General features: G+C 40.6%; 1 protein-coding gene across 2 annotated transcripts in view; it reads right to left on the reverse strand.

Annotated features, from left to right (window-relative positions):
• Crybg3 (crystallin beta-gamma domain containing 3) overlaps window positions 1-21,609 on the reverse strand; it is a 109,041-nt gene that overhangs the window by 50,436 nt on the left and 36,996 nt on the right. Inside the window, exons 4-12 of one of the 2 annotated variants that reach the window (XM_021660555.2) lie at window positions 19,718-20,640; window positions 14,547-19,441; window positions 12,322-12,366; window positions 11,938-12,053; window positions 10,638-10,785; window positions 5,651-5,787; window positions 4,717-4,831; window positions 3,609-3,644; window positions 1,391-1,524 (exon numbers count right to left, since the gene is read on the reverse strand). In XM_021660555.2, the coding sequence (XP_021516230.1) occupies window positions 1,391-1,524; window positions 3,609-3,644; window positions 4,717-4,831; window positions 5,651-5,787; window positions 10,638-10,785; window positions 11,938-12,053; window positions 12,322-12,366; window positions 14,547-19,441; window positions 19,718-20,640 (6,549 nt within the window). Of the gene's footprint in view, window positions 1-1,390; window positions 1,525-3,608; window positions 3,645-4,716; window positions 4,832-5,650; window positions 5,788-10,637; window positions 10,786-11,937; window positions 12,054-12,321; window positions 12,367-14,546; window positions 20,641-21,609 lie in introns of both variants that reach the window. The other variant, XM_021660554.2, reaches the window with a different exon arrangement.

A 21,609-nucleotide genomic window follows, 5' to 3' on the forward strand; every position in this document is an offset into this window, starting at 1 on the left:
GCACAGTTTTAACAATACGCATGTGCGATCACAAACCAAGAAACACAACAAATAAGCACAACAGAATAAAAACGTGTCTGCCCAAACTGCATCTGTGCTTTAAATACAAAGCGTGCTTTTAATTCAGGGGTGGTGGTTAAACGATTGCCGGCATACCTGACCAAGAAGCAACATGATCTACACTTCTACAGTAACTTTCTTCTACTCTCATTTGGCTGATGTGGAAGTCACTAGCTTGCATCACAAGCTGCAAATACAGGACTGTAGGTGACTGTAGACAGGTTCGTACCTATGAGTATTTTTAAAAGCATTGTTTGCTACTGGGGCATAATCAACTTATACGATTGATGTCGCATCGATACTCGACATTAAAGTGAACCATGTCCAAAATAACCCATGTGTGAAGGGAGACATGAGAATGCTTCTGTGTGCATCTCAGCACTGGCCTTTCAACAGCAAGGCAGCTTTGAGCAAAGTTTCTCTTGGTGTTTTTACGCCTGCCGGACACAAACTCCAAGACTAGACTGGCTACAACCTTTCTAGGGTTTTTGCTGCAGTAATGATGACTGAGGCTAGGGTCGCAGCAACAACCCCGTGTTTATATCTAGTGGGCTTTGGAGGGTTTCCACAGGGAAACAGGGCTGTCTCTGACATGAACTCTGGCTCTTTGATTACCTCTGCCTGAGTGTGGGGAGCAGCCTTGTCAGGCCACAGAGGAGGACTTTGCAGCCACTCCTGATGAGACCTGATAAACTAGGGTCAGATGGAAGGGGAGGAGGACCTCCCCCATCAGTGGATTGCGGGAGGGGCATAAGGGGATGGAGGGTGGGATTGGGAGGAAATGAAGGAGGGGCCTATAGCTGGGGTACAAAATAAATAAATTATAATAAAAATAAATTAATTAAAAAAAAGTGGTTCCAGGACAGAGGACCATAAGTGTCAGCACTTTTGACTTTGGAATCGCAGGGCTCACTCTATTTCTTTGATAAGGTAATGCATTACCAAGGCCCTTACAACATAAGTTATCCAACAGAATAGCAGATTAAAAAAAAAAATAGGTCAACAGAATAGCAGATTTAAAAAATAAAACCTGAGATTTCATGCATGTTCATAATCTATAAAAAAGCAAATTTACCTTACAACTGTTGTACAGTATTTTAGAAAAGCTAGTTATTGAAGTTTTACATTAAATACACAATACAGTTCCTATTTCAAAATCTTTAAAACCAGTAAGCAGGCCGTCACTATTAAGTGGTACATTTTACTTCCTACAGTACAGAAGGAAGTGGGCTGTAAGGTCAAGGTTGGCAACTTTGTCTTATTTAGCACATTTTTTAAGCTAATCTTCAGAAGTAGAGAATAAATCATAGACTGAAAATATGACACTCACACTCCACCGATGACACGAATTGATCCAATGCCACGAAAGTCCTTATCACTTTTTAAAAACTTAGGGACAGAATCTATATGTTCACTGAACTCTTTGGTATGTCCACAGAAGTAAGGTTTTTCATAAATGATAACCTGAAAAACACAACACTGTTATTTAATGTGCTCATGTTGCAGCATGGATACATTCTGAATTACATAAGTGGCACCTAGAACATAAACAGGGAGCAACTTCTGCTTTTTGTATTAACTTTGCAATATGAAACAGCATTGGATACTCACAAGGAACATATGAGCCAGTAGAGTTCTTAGGCTCCAGCACCGATTCTCAGGCTTCCCTCACATTAAGGTACCTGGCTAGGATTATATTTTCCTGTTTGTCCAAATGTTAGGACCACTATGTAGGCTAAACTGTTTTATAGGCGATACTTGAATTTTCTTTTATCCCTCTTGTTTTGTGAACTCAACACAAATCTCCCTCGTAACCCATGAGATTCAAAAACATGCAGAGCTTCCAGTACATAAAGCTGAATTACCTACTGAGTTCACAACCAAATACTCCTATAACAATGGCTGCTTTTTATACTTGTTGATATTTGCTGTAGAGGAAGAGAGGTGTGCCGTTTTAAATGTAAATGCAATACTTTCTGAGACAGAAATGAATGGAAGCTCAAGTGCTCTGATAATTGCACATTTTGCTCACATCTGGAGGTGTATTATAAATGGGGCAGGAAGCAGAGGCACAGCAGGAGAGAACTGTTACCACACATGACTCTGTTTTTACATCTGAAGGAGCCCCTGCCCTAAATAGTTGGCTGTGATAACAGTATTAACCTGGCCACACTTCATCCTTCGTCCTGCCTGTGGCTAACAGAATAATCTATATACAATTAAAACCCTATTGGTGGATTAAAGCTATTGGTGGATAAATCCCTAGACTTAAATACATAAAATTAAACAAAACTTAAAACTCATTTCTTAAAAATATGTTAATCTTGATAATTCTATAGCCTAGATTTTCTTAGGAAACTATAACACACACACACACACAAGCAAAATTAAAGCATGTAAATATATATATACAATGAAGTTTTATTTGGGCTTAGTAATTGTTGCATGTGTTGATATTCAAGCTAAGTAAAAGCAGCATTTCTTTATGAATAAGCTCTATGACATCAGCAATGTTAATTAATTTCTAATTGGCAAGTTGTCATTACTTATGAAATCAATCTGCTCATATATGCCTACAACCTGCCAGACTGCAAAAGCCCCAGGACGTCTCAGCCTCTCACACACACGAGGATGTGATTCACCACAACTTGGAAGCACAACTTGGAAGTCACAAAGAGAGTGTCACAGGTAATTCTGCGTTTATTACTTTGATCAGCAGCTTGAAACATCTGCTGCAATTTTAATCACCTGGGAAACTTAGAAACGTTTTTACCTCACTCAAAATCAAAACAGTATACTGAGAATGGGAACTAAGCTGAAATATTTGTAATATTCAGATGATTCTGGCATGCAGTCAAGGCATAAGAGACACATTTGGGCGTGTGAGTTTTAAAAGATTCATCCCTGTGATGGAGAAGATTGCAGTCAGTTCTATAAACTGCGATGTGGAGGCCCTGGAGAGCTCCCTCCACACCCTCCTCTGGCAGGAGAGGCTACTTCTTACCTCTGAAGGCTGTCTGCATCTCTGACTACCGAGGTGGCTTCTCCCATCTCTCCTTACACACATTTTGTAGTTCTAGTTCCTCCTCCTGCCACATGCTTGATTCTGTCACTTCTGCCACCCATTTTTCACTGCCTCTACCCCAGTAGAGGCACTCATACTTACAAACTGACACCGATCCAACAGGACCTCGCTGTAGCTCATCAGCACTGGCCCCTTTCCAAGCACCATCCTCAGATCCCTGCTGCATTCACTTGGAGCCACTTGAGCACCAGCTTCAAAACCAATACCTCCATCACCAAATAGAAGTCAAATGCATCACCCTCCCTACACAGCGGGCACTGGGTGGCTTTGCGGGAAAACAGGGCCCTTCCATCTCTGTGCACTGTCTTCACTCCCCATTCGCAGCCTCAGCATGGGCCCTCAGAAATATTTGTCACCTCCAACTACTGCAGCCTCTACTTGTTAGGTAGCATACAGTCAACTATATAATATCAAAATACTTAAAAGACTAGTGCTGAGTCTTCTGAGCCAGCTCAAGACTTACCTTTAAGTTCATAGGCATTTCTACTTTCAGTCCACCCTAAAGATAACAAGGTATATAAAGACAATGTAAATACATAAAAAGTAGGAAAATAACAAAGGTATGTGTAAGTTACAAAAACAAACAAACAAACAAAACGCAACAGTTAAGACATATAAATTATGCAGCAGTCAAAATTAATTATGGTAAATTTAGGACCCTGCAGTAGCTAAAATCAACTCAGATTGATCTACATCAATATAGATGGGGCAAGAAATTTTAAGAAGCTTTCAGATCATACACAAGCAATTAAAGCCCTAATAGCAACTGTAGAGTATCCCAAACAGAAGAGGGGAACAGCTAACAGCTTCAGAAGTCACGCTTGGCAGAGTGGACTCCTAAGCCCATATCCAAATGCATCTCCTAAAACCACTTAGGTTTTCTAAATAAGGGCACCGCACCATCTCATACCTCTACCTCCCAGTTCCGTCAGCAAAGCTGATCATACCTAATGTCCTGTAGCATGAAGATTGTACACTATATATAGTAACATCGCTCTCACAAAGCCCTCACTTCGTAATGTTAGTGTTTAAAATGCTATTGCACATTGTGATGTTTCTTAGAATTTCTGCATTTGTCTTTGTTTCTATTTTCCAAGGCACAGAACCAAGTGTTTTTTTTTTTTCACATAGCCTGCATTTATCTGATCAGTTTGCTCCTCAAAAAATAAATAAGTTTTCCACAGAGATGCTGTAGGCACTTATTTAATCTTTAAGAAGGTAAACACTGAAAGAGCAACCAATTTATTATTAATGCTGAGTTTATTCTTCATTATCAAACTGGAAGAGACAATCTACTACAACTAATTTTCTAATGGGCATCAACAAGACAGACTGTGGACATGATTAAATATTTAAAATTTCATAGAACAATACTTATTAAAAACTGCATGTGTTGTGATAAACCTGCCACAGTTCAAAGTAAATGCAAACATTCTGTATAATATAAACAAAATACAATATACAGTTTGGCAATTCAGTGGAGCATGCATTCTTGAGACTGAGGGCTATCAGCAAGGAACACAGCTGTTTGATCTGCTAGGAAACATCAGCCTTTGGTTGAATCTGCTTACCATCTGAAGAGGATGCAGTGATTTCATTTCTGTTGCAGAAATCTCAAAGAGGCCCTGGTCTTCCTCCAAAATTGTAGCTTGCCCCTTAAAATTAATGTCTGGGTAGGCCAGCCAACTAAACAAAGTACAGATGGTTGGTTAAAGTATGACAACAATAGTTTAGCTTGGCACTCTAAGAGGGAAAAGGACTATCAAGAAATTCCGTAATAGAATTACACTAATAAAGTGTATCAAGGAGATCAGACAATCTATAAGGAGGAACGCTAATACGTTCTAAGTATTTACATTCATATATTCTCTACCTTTTAACCTGTTTCTGAGTGTTATGTATCAATTACTACCCTAGAATATTGTATATCAATTTCTGCCCTAGAATTTTCTAAGACCTAAGACTTTTAGGTCTTTTAGGACTTTTGCGGCACTTTTAATGTTGGGAAGACTATAACTTAAAAATCTTTGTTTGCCAGCTAGTACCCCAGGACTGATCACTCCTCAACTAGGTGAGGGTGACACTCTGCCTTTGCCTTTCAGAACAGAGAAGTAAAACACAGAGCAGGCACACGTGACTGGTACTGAGAAGAGAGCAACAGTTAACATGAGCTAGAAATTGTTTAAGGTCCAATTGTTTAGGTGAGAGACATGTTTTTATTTCTCAATCTCAAAATGTGTCTGATAAAAAGACAATGCAATCCATCTATCAGGAAGGCTGGGGACTCTGTGCTTGCTCCTAGAGGCCATACATCAAAGCCTTAATTGGATCCAAAGAAAGACAGACTGTTTTAGACCACGGATTAGTCTTTCCTGGGTATCCAGAAGCATAAACAAAATTAACTAACTAAAACTTCAGAATCTGTGTGTCACCTACTGAAACATAGAGCAAAGAGTTAACTTTGGGGCCCATTGATCATTATAATAAAGAAAGGCTGACACATACACTCCTGATCTCACGGTGAAGGATGTAGACTTGGGGACGTTGAGTTCTTCCAGATTGGGGACAGACCGGTGTATGTAGATGGGGTAGCACCCAGGGTCAGACGGTGTGCACAGCTCTATCTCTGGAATGCTGCAATCCTGAAGAAGAAAAATCGCCTTTGAAATCATCCAGAGACACACAGGGCTGTAAACACCCTGGACCCAGGGTTACAATGACTTCATTGTGTAGTGGGACCTCTCCGCGAAAACAACACAAGGGAGGGAGGAAGTGGTTAGCCCGAAGCATGGCTTTTTAACTCAGTCTTTCTCAGGAGTCATACACATAATGCAACAATCATACACATGTTGCTAGAAAAGCTATTGTCTCTTTTTTAATGTGTTTTTTTTTTTTTCTGCTTCATTTTAAAAACACTTGTCCCGCTAAGAATGGCTCACTGTCTAAAGGGTTTGAGTGCCAAAGGTCTGCAAGTCTTCCTTCTCAGAAGCATAACAAAGCCTAAAGGGAGGAAGGGACTTAAAAAAAAAAAAAATCAAACTGATCCCTTGGGGGACATAAAAAATAAATAATGGAGAGGCACTGCCCCTCCAGTGTGTTTATCTAATTTACATCAACGAAAGAGAAGGAACTAGAGGTGAGGGGAAAGGAAATGTGTTTTCCTACTTGTGGGACTCTTATTTTTTTAGCACAAGTTGGCTTGATGATAAAGTTATTATGAAATTTTACTCTACCCTGGCCTTTAAAAATGAGACACTCACTGTCATCATGCCCTGTCTAACCAACCTTCCTTTAAAATTACATTTTAAAAAGAGCCCTAGCTCTTTTTAATCTATTTCCATTGCTGGTGTAAACTGCAATAATTACCTTAACTCACAATTAGGAGTCAGGCAGAAGCAACTTTAAACACCTCAACTTTTTAAGAACTACTTACCCTGAGACACTCCCAGGGTCAATACACATCAGATTGCTTTTTAGTTTTGCTTTTCTATAGTATCAAGATCCACACTCACTTCCCAGGGGTCTGCAGTCACACCCCAGCCTCTCTGCTTATCTCCATCCCAACACTGGCCTCTCAAAGTTTTATACATGGTACTCATGATGCAGCTACATAGATAACCCTCTTTAATTAAGGGACATAGTTTATAATATCTAATATTCTCTTGAATGATGGTTAATATTGTTCTTTCTTTTAATTAATGATGCCTTTTTCTTTTTTAATAATTTATTTATTTTTATGTACATTGGTGTTTTGCCTGCATATATGTCGGTATGAGGGTGTCAGTTCCCCTGGAACAGGAGTTACAGACAGTTGTGACCTGCCATGTGTGTGCTAGGAATTGAACCTGGGTCCTCTGGAAGAGCAGCCTGTACTCTTTAACCATTGAGCCATCTCTCCAGCCCAATACCCTTTCTTAAGGGATTAGAATCACAATGACTTCTCCCTTTTCCAAAATCACAAGATACCATTCTGTTCAAACACACAACCCTGGGTACTCAAGAGTGCTTCATCATACAATTCAACTTTCAGTAACATAGTTCTCACCTTGAGCACCTGAAATTCAGATGAAGGCATCTTAATAAACTGAGTATGTGCACTAATCAGAGATACCACTAACTACAGACTTGACTACTTCCTTTTTTTTAAAAGAGTTTTTGCCATTTTAAATTATTTAAACTCTCCATATGTTGAATTCTCAATCATTCTCATTAATAAATACAATAAGATGTTAACTAGAATATACTATTCTAAGGAATTAAGTACTCAACAGATTATATTAGTTAAATTGTGTTATTGCAATTGTCTTCCACAAATAATACAAATTAGGTAAAGAAATGGATTCTCACTACAGACTATTAGAGTACTAACAGAGTACATTCATTACATATAATTATGACATATAAATTGCAATGCTTTGCCTTAAAATATACTTCTAAAAACAATTAATGTACCTCCTTTTCAGAAATAAGTTCTAAATTGCAGTGAGCTAAAGCATCATAATTTAAATGGCCTTCAATATAAAAAAGAAGTCTACTTCCTTCTGAAGTTTCACTTCACAATTAGCCAGAAATGCCCAGAACAGTCACCTGTCAATCTTCAATGGTCCTCTGTGTACTGCTGACAACGGAGGGCTGCTAATGCTACTTCAAATGCTGCTGTATTAATGTTCCCCTAGGGAGCTGGGGTACAGTGGTGGAATACATAACTAAATGCTTCACACAAACAAGTTTCCTCTGTATTGTGTTACACAAACAATGTGTGGGTGGTGTACTTCAAAAGGGAAAAAGCTAAGAACCATTCGTGTCTACAGTAACACAGAAGGAAGTGGCAAAGCAGCCAAAGCATAGTGATGGCTCAAGAAAAAAAAATGAAAACAAGAGTGAGAAGCCTTTCATCCTCAGATACTACAGGCCCAATTTTCACTCAAGTTGACTGAAAGAAGATTTCACTAAGCAGTCTTTGGGGACAATAGTCACAAAAATAGCATCTTTTCAAGGCTTGTATAATTGCTGACAGGCAAAGGCAGCCAAACTCTAACAACTGGAGGGTCCTTTATGGTAACCTAGCAACAATAAACAGCTGACTCCAAAGTGCGCAGACTTCATCCCCCACTTCTCTACTCAATGCCACATTTTGCAAAGGTACCCTGGTGAAAACTCAATTATTAGTATGGAGAAGTCAAGGTTATAGGGAAGAAACAGTAAGAACGAACTGTACTTAACAAAAAGACTGTACTTAACAACCCTTTTCCCCCCTCAATCTTACACAAGATGCCTTTAATCTAACAAAGATCCGTCTTCATGGTTCACTAATAACAGCATTAACCTAGGTGATTTCTGGTTATAACAAAAAGAGCATTCCTTTAAAACGAATGTACAATGCCCAGTGAACAAGGCCATTTACAACACTGGCTCTGACTACAGGAAAGACTGCCTGAGACACACTGCACTGTCATCCCCACCCCTAATCATTTTCACTGGCTGCAAATATGAGCCTTAAACAGAATCTATAAAAGCAGAACACTGAAGGACCTCCTCCATCTGTTCGTAATCAAGGGAAGACATCATTAAATCAGAGCCTTAACTTCAGAGGAGAGCAACTGAAAACAAGATGATAAAACAAGATCACTCTGGACTAGGCAACTCCAAGCAGGACAAGAGCCTCCATGAGAAAGAAGCCATCCGTAGGCAGAATTCTGACACAGCTGAAGAAGGAAGTTCCGCGCCTGATTCTCACTTTCAAAAATATTTATGCATTTTATGTTAGAAGCTTTGATTTTTCCTCCCACAGTAAAATTGTCAGTCTGTTGAAGATGTGTAATCAATCACACTATAACTGAAAAACAATGACTCAATGAACAAACAATGGGAAAAAAAATGCGAGCAGGACTCTTATTTTTCTCATAATATATTCTAAGCAAAAGGCAGATGTGCAAATCTGCCTTTAAATTTCTATGCTTGGCAGATTAAATTTGGTTGTATCTTGTTTGATCTAGTGGAGTTGTAGGAATGGCTGGTTGCCAACTCTTGCTAACTTTTTCCCCAGTAGAGTTGGCATGGTGCCTGGCAGTCACAAGAAAGGGGCAAAACCACAAGCTAAGCAAATCCCAAAAGATTCCACCTACAAATTAATGATTAACTTGAAGAAATTTCTCTTAAGTTAGATAATGAAATGACCACTTAGATGGGCTTTGCAGACATGGTCACAGTTCCAAAAATGAAAGAAGACACTGTCCTCTCTGCCATGGAAATCTTTTTGCAGTGCCACAGACCCAAAGATGCTCACCCCTTTTTTGACTAAAGAGACTCTGCCAAGACTCACTTGTCTACCATGCCGTCTAATTTTTGTTGATCCGTTTAACACTCTAATCCAGACACCACTTATTCTGGTGAGGTGCCTATTTCCTGAATGTCTCGGGCACCTCTGGCCTTCAAGCTACCTGAAATAAGATCAAAAACTGAAAGAGTACCATTCCCACTGCCCAGTACCATCATCAGGACGATAAGCAGTCACAAATACTTGTTAGATACGAATTTGTTTGTAGTTCTGACTTGGATACAATACATGTAGACTATCCTTATCATAACTTGAATATTTCTGTGTACTACCTTTAATTTTTCTCTGTAACTACCAAGGGTTTAATTATATTGATCAAATCATGAGTAATTTCCCCGCAACTGATAACTTGTATAATTTTTTTTTTCAGAACTTTATACTTGAGTGATTGCCTATGCAATACTCCTATCCTGTCCTCCCAAACTCCAAAATTCATGGCCTCACTTCTAAATTATTGAATTATTGTGTTTTTTCTCTCTCTCTCACACACACGCATACTCTCTCTATATCTATAGTCATTACATATCTACCTTAGAAACTGCACTGTATCATGTCTTATAATTTTCCTGAAGCAAATCTTGAGGACATAGAGAGGAGAGCCTGTTCTAATCTGAGGTCTGTCCTCATCAGTAAATCCACTCCTCCTTTAAGCCATCACAGGGGCTCTCATAAAATGTCTCCGTGTTGGAAGACCTTTTTCATCTTCAATAATACTTTCTAACAGGAAATTAAACAGCAACGCTTTCACTCCCTCTCCCAATTCCTCCTTCTCTAATATCCCCCAGCACATTCACATATATACACAACCTCCCCCAATAAACACACATGCAACACAATCATACTAAGTAGTAGCATTTAAGTTAGAAAAAAGACAAGATCTGAAACTACTACCTTTTTCTTAAAGATTCCTATAGTGAATATACCTAGCATTATATCTATGTCAGATACACAGACACATATATCATTTTACATTATTAGATTTTATAAATTTAAGTATTTAATTTTCAGTTATTTGCTTAAACAACTGATATGTATAAATTTAAATATGAAGATTAAAACATTAGCACAAACATTACTTTTTAGCACTGTTAGGCCACAGCACAACTTTAGTACTTGACAAAAACAAAAAGAGTAGAAAATGAACAGTTGCATTACCTTTAAGACACGCTTGATAGAGCCCAGTACAAAGTTTCTTTCTGGGTGCCTCCTGTTCTGAAGAAGCCAGTCCCGATTTAACACTTTTTCCCCTTCTTCCAATACACATTTCTGACCTTGGAAATGGGGCTTCTCATATAAAATCCAGCTAAGCAAACAGAAGCACAAGGATCTGGTAAATCTACTTCTTCGAGAAAGAGTACTGAGTAGGGGACAGATCACTTTATGCATTTTTTAAATAGCTAGGTTACCCTTTTCTATTAGCATATAATGTTACTTTCAAAGTAATAATACAGACTAACTTAAGTTTTAAAATATCTGTACAAATTACAAATGAAAATACTGAAAATGGGAGGCGGGAGGCTGGAGACATGGCTCAGCAGTTAAGAGCACTCAGTTAAGTGGCTCTTGCTCAGGACATGGCCTCGGTTCCCCCACATGCTATGTCACAGCCAACCGTAACTCCAGGTTCAGGAAATGTAACACCCTCCTCTGACTTCCTCGGTCACCAGGCACGCATGTGGCACACATGTAGGCAAAACGCTCATGACATAAAATGAAAAATAGTGAATATATTTTAAAATACTAAATATCCTATATACCATGTGTCCATCTATGTAGATGAGGGCAGAACACTCACACACATAAAATAAAATATATTTAATAAATTTTAAAATACTAAACACTGTATCACAATAGAAGCCTGGATATGTATGTGTGCATACATACACTTTATGTCACATACACAAAGCCATTTATATGAAAATAATTTAAGGTCTCCAAGTTATGTTTCCATGTTAATTTTTCTATCACTGGATACTACAATCATGGACTCATTTTCCTTCGTGAAGACAACTCTTCACCGCACTGTTTACAGTGCACGTACCGCCCACAGCTGACCGAAACACTGGACCCAGAAACTCTGGCTCCAGTATGTCCACGGGGCAGTGTTCATAATAACAAAGGAGGTTTTCCCTCATTTTTAGCCCATACTAGGAATTCCTCAGTTCTTGAGCCTGTCAGCTATACAAATGACTCCTTGCTATACAAATGTGGCCTTCACATTCCATAGCTTCCCACAACTCTGAACTCAGTTTTCAAAGCCACGTTTCATTCAACTTGACTTGCAAATCTATCTTGATAACACTGCAATTGCAAAATGACACGAATATCATTCCATGTATCCTAGTAAAGTGAGGAAAGAGAGTATGACTTTAATAAAAAAGTACAAAGAGCATAGATGTAAGAAGACATGGTTAATTCTAAATAATAGGTTGTAACATTTCAAGAGGGTCCTTACCAGCCCCTTACAACTTTTATCAGTGCCCCATTCGGGAAAGACCATGTTGTAGCATCAGGAATGTTACAGTAGACCTCTTGTTTATATTTACTTCCATGGAGATCATAGATAATCATCTGCAACATACAGGAAGTAGGTGTAATAATGACTAATTTTAAAAATCCAAAGAAAAGTTCAAAATGCCACAGAACATAGACAATAAAATTTCCTGCATGAAAAAAGCAAATGTTTGAAGCAATTACTGCAGATGTTAAATCCTTAAGTTTAAAAATAAAAAAAAAGCCTATATAAGTTAGTTGAAAATATTTGTCTTCAATTTCTCAAGCAAAAAGTAGCCAAAATTTTCAGTATTTACATTAGCCCATAAGAGAATATTATGCTTACCTTCCCAGGCCTTGGATTACACCTCAGATTTTGTTTGTCAATATTCTGAAATAATAAAAGTGGAAGAACTAAGACATAACTGGGCAGAAAATATACATTTATTACAGAGTTCACATTCTTCACTCATAAACTCATTTGTCACACACTTATTTGATAACCATGCCATACATACACACTTCTACAGACTAGAAAAACAAACAAACTGTAAATATAGAAGAAAGTAACAGAATGTCCATGCATTCAAGAAGCGCACAGCTCAGAAAAGCAAACAGATAATCACACTCCAATAACAATTTTTAATGTTCGTCTGTGGGTCTCAGAATCTGATTTGATCTGCTGCTAGGTGGAGCCTCTCAGAGGACAGCTGTGCTAAGCTCCTGCCTGTGAGCATAGCACAGTTAATAGAGCCAGGGGCTGGCTCTCTCCTGTGGAGTGGGTCTCAGGCCAGGTCAGGCATTGTTTGCACATTCCCTCAATCTCTGCTCCGTTATTATCCCTGTACATCTTGTAGGCAATGTAAATTAGATGCTGAGATGTACAGCCAAACATTAGGGGGGGGAGAGCTTGTGTGGAAGAGTGGGGGGGAAGGATAGAAGGACCTGGAGGGGACAAGAACTCCACAAAAAGACCAACAGAATCAACTAACCTGGGTCCAGTGGGGCTCACAGAGATAGAACCACCAACCAAGGACTTAGGTCCCCTATGCATATGTAGCTGGTGGGTAGCTTAGCCTTCATGTGGGTCCCCTAGCCAGGGAAGCAGGGGCTGTCTCTGACATGGACTCTGTTGCCTGCTTTTAGATAACTTCCCTCTGGCGGGGCTGCCTTACCAGGCCACAGGGGAAGAGGATGTGCTCTGTCATGATGCGACTTAATGTGCTGAAATGGGTTGGTAGTGGGGGAGGCTTTCCTTTTCTGAGAGGTAGGGGAGTGGGCATAGGCAGAAGAGGAAGGGAGGCTGTGACCAGGAGGAAATATGCGAGGGGGCTACGATAGGGATGTAAGGTGAATGAATGAATGAATACCAAAATAATTTAGGCTTTAAAACATAGACATGGCACCAGCACAGAGGGGAGGCTATGGAACAGAGGAGATCAGAACGGGCTTCTTGGATAGTGACATTAAGAGAATTTAAAGGAACAGGATTTTAAAGAGTGAAAAACTGAAACAGGTTGGAGCAAATAACAGTAGACAAAATATTCCAAGAAGAAAGACACATTGATATTTCCTTGGGCTAGAAGCAGGGAAAACAGTATGGAGCTGTGAGAACAAACAGAAAATAGAGAGTCCAGATTTTCCAGCGCTGAATTGTGTCTGCTGAATGTGATAAGCAGGGGGACAAAAAGACCAACATTTCATCTAATACCATCGATTATTTTAAAATCACCTTGACTTTTCAGAATAACTGTTTAGTATTCAACTATTACTATGTTACTAAGGCTGTTCAAGGTTAAGATATAGGCCTTTGAAGATTCTCTAGAAAGTTCCATAATATTGGCAGTGCCAATAGCGAAAGCTCCAGGCTAAAAGAATATCCCATTTTTGACATGTGCGTGTTTCTAAGTCAAGGAAAAATATTAAGTTGAAGGTGTTTTTTTCAGCTAGGCTGTGACTTTTTGTTTTTCATACTAGGCTGCTCAGCACTCTGCTTTGTGTGAAGCATCTCCCAGAAGAGGGTATAGATAATGGGCAAAAAAGTAAAAATGTTACCAAACAAAATTTCATGAGATAAATAGGCTAACTGGGAAGTAGCAACTTCATCATACAGGGAAACTTGAGAGATTTAGCCAATTAAAGTGTTATTTAAAGTGAAAATACTAGCCAAAAACTGTAAAATCGCTGGTTTTTCCAATAGGGCCTTTACATTCTAAGCAATTTTGTTTTCTTGTTAAGAACAGATAACTAAAGCATATATTATATTTCAAAGAATAATCCTCAAGTTTTAAAACTAAGTTTACACCTCAAAGTAGTAAGTGTATGTGTGTATATGTGTGTGTGTATGGTGTGTGTACTGAACCTGGGCTAGGTGACGTGAATGCTAAGTGACCACTGAACTACAGAGTCCCTTCCGTTTATTTTCTTTTGACCCAGGGTCCCACTAAGTTGCCAGGCTAACCTAGAACTTACAATTCTGTCTTAGCCTCCCAAGACACAGGTGTTTTTAATAAGCCTGCAGGTAGCCCCACAGACTAGCCCTCTGCTTCACTAACGAGCACGGTAACTTACCTCAATGTACGCACTCAATCTGCCTGGGTGGTCTTGAACTCGGAAATATTTGGACACTGGTTCCTGAAAGGCGCCACCAAATCTGGTTCCCGTTTCTGAGGAATGAGTCCGGGAAGTCTGCAAGTACTGATTATAGGCACTCTTTAAGGAAGAATGCAACTTAGAAGTCAGATCCGATTTTTGTAGAAATGACGCCTTTTCTGACCAAGGGCCAAGCTGCAGATTGGAGGTCGTTGGTTCACTGGACTCCATGTAGGACCTGGAAAATCCAGCACTCTCCCGTTCATCTTCGGGGTAAAAGGTGATGGAAGGATCTGGCAAGTAGAAGGTGACACGCTCCTTCCTTTCAGCTCTGAAGCCTTTACCCGAAGTTGCTGCTGCTGCTTCCTCCTCTTCCTCCTCAGCCACCTCTCTGTCGTCTCCATCAAAGTTTCTCTGCAAGCGCTCTGACACTGACTGGAGAAGGGATAAGACTGAGGAGGGCTGGTTTGCGCTCTCCCTCGATTTTGTGGAGCCGTGGTGACCAGGCGAGACCTCGCTGGATAAACCGTCCTCCTGTGAGCTGTCATCCTCGTAAATGGGGCTCAGGGCTAAGGGATAAATTTTGTACCTTTTGGCTTCCACTGATAAGAGCATTTCTGAATTGTCTCCATCAAATGCCTCACCCTGTTTGCCTTCCTTTTCAAAATGATGGACCAGGTCAGTTCTGCTCTCAGACCTTTCACACGCCAGGCCAGGCATGCTGTTGGAGGAGGTGTCAGAAAACAAGCCAGAGCGTGTTCCCTGTAGTTCTGTGGGAGCATACTTGTCCTCCTCTAGAAGGGGCTCATCGTACAATATAGTAAAGGAAACATTCTCTTGTTCTTCCTGAGAAACAAAGGCTACATTCGGCTCTTCCTTCTCATCTCTATAGTCCAGATCTTCCCTCTTGTCATATACTGCAGTAACAGACACTATTTTGTTGAGCCTTACCACTGCGTCCTCCTCTTGAAAATCTGGCATCGTTAAGGCTGGGTAGCCCTCATAATCCTTACTTAACGTAGGTGATTCATAGCCCCTGAAATGCGAAGCAAGTCTGTCATCGTGAGTTATCAGTCCTTCCTTTACTTCAGTGAGCTGCTCTTCTGCTTCTCCAGCACTCTTCTCCATGTACTCACTTTCAAAGACAGGATGCATAACCTCCACTTTTGTAATGATCACCTCTGGTCTTGTTCCATTTGTTCTCTCAATGGCCACCTCTGGAAGTGATAATTTGGGGTTCTCGATGCTACCACCAGAATCTTCTGAAGCTGTTACTTCCATCTCTATCTTAGAAGGCACCAACTCATTTCCACTTGACTCTCTGATACTTCTTTGGACTCTTTTTTCCAAAATGTCCAAGGAAGAATGTACTGTGTTTTGGTGTGTTTCTTTCACGTCTAACACAAATGGGACCCTCTCAGCTTTTCTAAGGACATCTTCAGCATCCCCTTGGGGAGGCACAGGTCTCTCCATCTTTCCCGTAAGCCAGTCAGTATCTTTCTGATACGTATTCAGCACTTCTAACCTAACAGGCACCCCTTCTGCTGTGTCAATTTCTCCTCCAGAGTCCTTTGAGTAAATCTCTCCCATTTCTAATTCAACAGGTACTACACCTCTCCCATCAGTCTTTGCAGCATCACTTTGCTCATCCTTTTGGTAAGTGTCTTCCATTCCTAATGTAACAGCTGTCACTTCAGCCTTTGAAGTAATACCCTCACAATCTTTTTCGTAGGTATTTTCTACTTCTGACACAACAGATGCGACCCCAGTCTTCCCAACATCCCCTTCCGCATGCTTTTGGTAAATATTTTCCATCTCAATCGAAACAGGTGTCACCTCAGTCTTTACAACATCGCCCTCAGCGTCTTTTTGATGGGTAGTTTTCATTTCTGACATAACAGGCATCACCTCAGGTTTGCTAACATCCCCTTTGCTATCCATCTTATAAGCTTTTTCCATTCCCAAAGTGACAGGTAATTCCTCAGGTTTTTCAACATGTATCTGAGCATCCATTTGGTATACACCTCCCCTTGTAAAAATGTCAGCCTCTGGCTCAGCTTTCGTAATGTTTAATTCATCACCCTTTTTACATGTTTTCTCTTTATATGACATTAGAGGTGCTGCTTCATGTTTCCTAATGTTCATCTCAGCATCCCTCTTACCTGTTTTTCCCATTTCTAACAATGAAGGTATAATTGTGATTTTCCCTGCATTTACTTCATTATCTTTTCTGTGTGCTTTCCCCAAATCTAACATTGCAAGGGGTGTGCTTTTACTATGTCCTGGCAAACTTTTTTCAGATTTGCATACAAGACTATCAGACAAACTGCTTTTAGAGGTGCTAGGCACATGGGTGTCATCACTTGCAAAAGGAGGCAGGTTGAAATTTAATACAAGAATTCTAGTGTCCTCTGTTGCCATTTTGTGATTATCCACATACTCCGCTGCCTTTTTACAGTCCTCACTGACAAATAAATGTGGCTTCACTCTATCATCTAACCTTGTGTCGGACATGTCTTCAGCTTGTAAAACAGTCTCTGATTTTTGCAAATTTACAGTGTCAGACTGTCCAGCTTCACTTTCAAAACGTGGGGACTGCTGATAGGGAATAATTTCTCTTCCTTTCATTGACTCGGTGCCACTAACTAAGTCGCTTACGGAGGAGGATTTACTTAATACTTTATATTCACTAATTTCACATGTGCTTTGATTCCCTGCCTGCTCTGATACCAAGAACTCCCTAACTATAGGTGGTTTAACATCACCACATTTATAAACTTTTGAAGTGTTAGCCTGAGGTTCAGAAGCCCAGGTATTTTCAATCTCATCAAAAGCATCATTTATCAAATTTTCTCGGGCTGCATAAATAACCTCATTGACTAATTCACTGCTCTGTTCTTCTAAGATACAAGATAAATTCACTCTATCAAAATCAAAAAGGAGACTTGTCTCACTAACTGCGGGCGAAACACTGGCCTTTTCTTCCTCTTTGACTTCTGACATATTGTCCACGCCTTTCTCGTCCGAACTCTCTTTCAATTGGATCCCTGTTAATGTCACTTCTGATGGGATGGCTTCTTTCACAGTACCTGGATTCATTACATCATCTTTGGCGAGATGCTCCCGGCAGGTACCAACAGTGCGTTTGGATTTCAGTTCTTCCCTGACAGAACTTAAAATCTCCTCAGTCAGTGTATCAGCTTTTGTGAGTAAACCACTTCTGAGTAAAAGTGGGTCACGTGCTCCTTTCCTGGCTTCTGTCTGCTCAGCAGATGCCTCAGAACACTGCTGGCATGAGCGGTTAACTGACACTGGTGCCTCAGCAACTGTTCCTGTCTCTGCCTTCATGGGACCGTCAAAGTAGGCAGTGGTTGGGGAATCGAGACATGCCTTCCTGGTAGAAGACCCCAAACATCCCTGAATTGGGGTCACTTCTGCCCCTTTTGGGTTAGGTGTCTTTAATTCCAAATAAGAGCTATTATGGCCCAGTGTGTCAGTAACAGAAGCACCTTCACATGTGATATTTACAGTAACACTTAAAGCCTCAAAATTACTTGGGAGGTCATATGAATTTGTAGCTGTGCTATCTCCCTTAGAGTGACAACCGGAGGAAGATGCAGCACTCGTGCCAGCACTCAGGAAATACAAGTTTTCTCTACAGGCTTCTTCCCCTTCTGATCCCAGTAGAGAAGGCACAGCCAGTGAACTGCAGTCCTCTGGTGCAATCACATTTTTCTCCAAATGGGCATCAGAACCCAGAAAAGATGAATATACTTGTGTATTGTCAGTTTCTTGGAATTTTGGAGAAATATCATCTAAACCCAGTTCTTCCATTTCGGAGACACTAGAACTCGTTTTCATCACACTAATAGCTAGAGATGAGCTGATTGAGCAAGTGCTAGCTTTACAGTTCTGTGCCATGTGCCTTGTGGATTTCTCCTCTGGACCAGGAGGTATAATCCCAGACAGATTACTTCTGAGAATAGAAGCAGAGTTAGCTGGGATGTCTATCTCTGTTTCTTGTACACTGTGGTGTTTGGAGGCAGGAGAAAGCCTAGCCTGGTGATTCTCTTTAAAGCCACCACCTAAACGTATCTCTTTAATCTCTCCGTGATCCACGGATTGAACACCTTTGTCCTTTTCAATTGCTAGAGAATTTAACTCTGGCAAAACAGTCTCCTGTAGCGTGTCTGCAGCTGTTACTTGAGAAAAAGAAATGCCATCCTGAGAAACGTCTCTGGGTTCTGCCTGAGAAACAGACAGCTTGGATGAGGCGACTCCTCTTTCAGAACACGACTCTCCAGGGAGGCTGCTCTGACCACCGTCCTCTGCTTTCAGTAGCCTTTCAGCAGTTTGGCTTTCCAAGGGAAGAGACTCAGACTTCTCTATGGTGCTCTTCCTTGCTTTAGCATTTGAGGACATTAACTCTGCCTTCTTAGGACGATGCGCTGAAACAGAAGTGTGCTCCTCAGAGATACGTCCATGCTCAAAGTTCAGCAGATCTACCTCGGCTACAAGAGTGCCAGTGGTTTCAGGACCCGAAGGAAACAGGCATCTTTCACCGTCAGGAAGAATTTCCTTGGATTTGAGGATAAGAGATGCATGTCCAAGGTGTAGGGCAGCCTCCCTTTCTGCAGCCTCAGGATGAGTCCCCATACCTTCTTCTCGACAACCATTAGGATGAGAGAAAATGCTACCCTGTCCAATTTTACTGAATGGAGGTCTCTCACTCTTCAAACCGGGGAAACCCAACTTGTCAAGCCTGTCCACTCCAGAAACTGAGGTTGGAGGTGAGGCGCTGCCATCAGAAGTTTTACAGTCCAGGTTAAGAGGTGTCTCAGCACCAGCAAAGACTTTGGCTTGTTGAAGATTGTCTAAGGAAAAAGAAGATTCAGAAATGAGATTTCTGTTAAGTTCAAAATTCAGCTTGGGTGTTATTTCCCTTTCTGTGCATGCTACGACTGCTGAGTCACTGACGCATGTCAAAGAACCAGGGTCCTTGTGATTTTTTCCCACGTCAGGAGGAGTTTTGACATGTGGCTCCAGACCAAGCACTCTAGTTTCTGTTTCACACAGTGGCTCAGTATCTTTGGGTAAGGACTCAATTCTGTCTTCTGGGGCTCTTACAGGATTTAAAGTCATGGACTCACCCCCTGGGGCACCTCCTGTTCCTTGCATGTTTTCTGAAACCACATTTTTCTCTGAGTCTCGGGCAGGTAACCTCTTTCCTTCATTTACAAGTTCTGCGTCTGTCACAGCATGTCCCTGGAGAGCATTAATGCTTGTGTGATTGACATTCCACCTTGATGGGTTATCTGCAGCTGGCCTGTCACAACACTTACTCTCTGGCAGCCGTACATCTTCATGCATAATTGATTCATTTGGACTTGACAAATTTGTACTTTCCACTTTGGTAGCGGCACTCCCATCGGATGATTTACAACAAGAGGAATCAGCAACAGCAGGCTTCTGAGGCTCAACATGCTCCTTGCTCGGCACTGACATCCCATCACTCACTGTGGAGCTGTTTCCTTCCAGTGTGTTTTCTGTTGCAGTTTTCCTCTGAAATTCTGGACAAGGGACTTGGCTACTTCTACTTCCTATAAACAATGATGAACAAACCAAACTGCTCTCAGTCTGTGAGTCAGATTCCCCTACAACTGAGCTGGGCTTAGACACAGAAGAAGGGGAAGTCCAACTGCTCCCAGAGCCTCCATGGCTATTTTCATTTAAAAAACCCTTAGATAAAGAGATATTCTGCAATTCTGGGTCATTTTCCAGATGGCTTTCGATGTTATTTATTTGGCTAGAGACTCCTAACGGACCTCCAAGCGAATGTCCTTCTGTGGCTACATCTTTGCTGGCGGGCAACAGTGGGACCATCACAGTGTGTGCTGTACTTCCAGGGCCAGCGTGTGCCTGTGTCCTTGAGTCAGTGCTTCCGTCTTCTCTGTCTGATTGATTCACAGTTCCCAACACAGTCTGTTGCTTCAAGTACTTCCTGATTTGTGCGGGTCCTCGATAGGTTGCATATGTTACCGAAGGTGTCTCTGGTTTACCAACAGTGTTTTTTCTATGAAAAAAAAAAAAAAAGACAGCATTGGTATTGGGCAATATAATTAGTAACAGTATTCCAGTAATTGTGAAATACATCCTTTAAGTAACATGTCTCATGTAATAAGTTTTGGAGTAAATTCTAAAAATTTTAGTTAACATTTAACTGTTTCACTAAAAATAGTGAAGATCCGACAGGCAGCCTGTAATCACCAAGTCTGTGTTCATGTTTGAGTGCCTCAAAACTGTTCCTCTTTATCTCACTGCATAGTATTTCTAATTGTGGGTAACAGAAAGAATGTGAAATGGCAAAGCAAGACTTGGGTTCCTGTTCTAGCCCCCAAATAGCCTCCTCTAAGGGAGGACACCAACGGGGCTTCAGGTTGGTGTCCTTAAGCTTATACATCACTGATTTCTCCAATCAGAATGTCCAGTCTACTCCTTTAATTTTACATGTGAATTTAAAAGGCAACTTTTTGTGTATAAATTTGAGATGTATTAAAGAAAGATACTGGTAAGATGTGTAATTCATAGTTAACACTAAATATACATTAACTCAATGACAGAGTTCTTAGCAATTTCCTCTCATATGGAGTATTTCAAATACTCAACTCCTAAATACTAAATTGTCTGGGCAAAGCAGACATCATAATAGAGTTTTAGAAGGACAGGAGAAACAGCCGTAGCGGGAAGTTCCTGATGTTCTCAACACAACTTGCTGGGAAGAATCTACCTCTAAAAGCTTACATGTAAGCCCTGTATAAACATCATTCCTAGCCTCTTAATTTTACCATCAAAGGGAAAGTGACCTTAATCCTGAACTCTAAGAATTAAGCTCATAAATGACCTCCACCACAAACTAATTCCTCCACTAAGATGGACTTTTATTCTCTGGTCTTTGAACGCACAGATCACAATATTTACCACATTAAGTTATAAGGAGCTAGGAGGTTCTTGCCCACTATTCTGTTAGAGGTCTGAGTGGACA

The sequence above is a fragment of the Meriones unguiculatus genome, chromosome 17, assembly GCF_030254825.1.
Source record: "Meriones unguiculatus strain TT.TT164.6M chromosome 17, Bangor_MerUng_6.1, whole genome shotgun sequence".
Classification (NCBI taxonomy): domain Eukaryota; kingdom Metazoa; phylum Chordata; class Mammalia; order Rodentia; family Muridae; genus Meriones; species Meriones unguiculatus.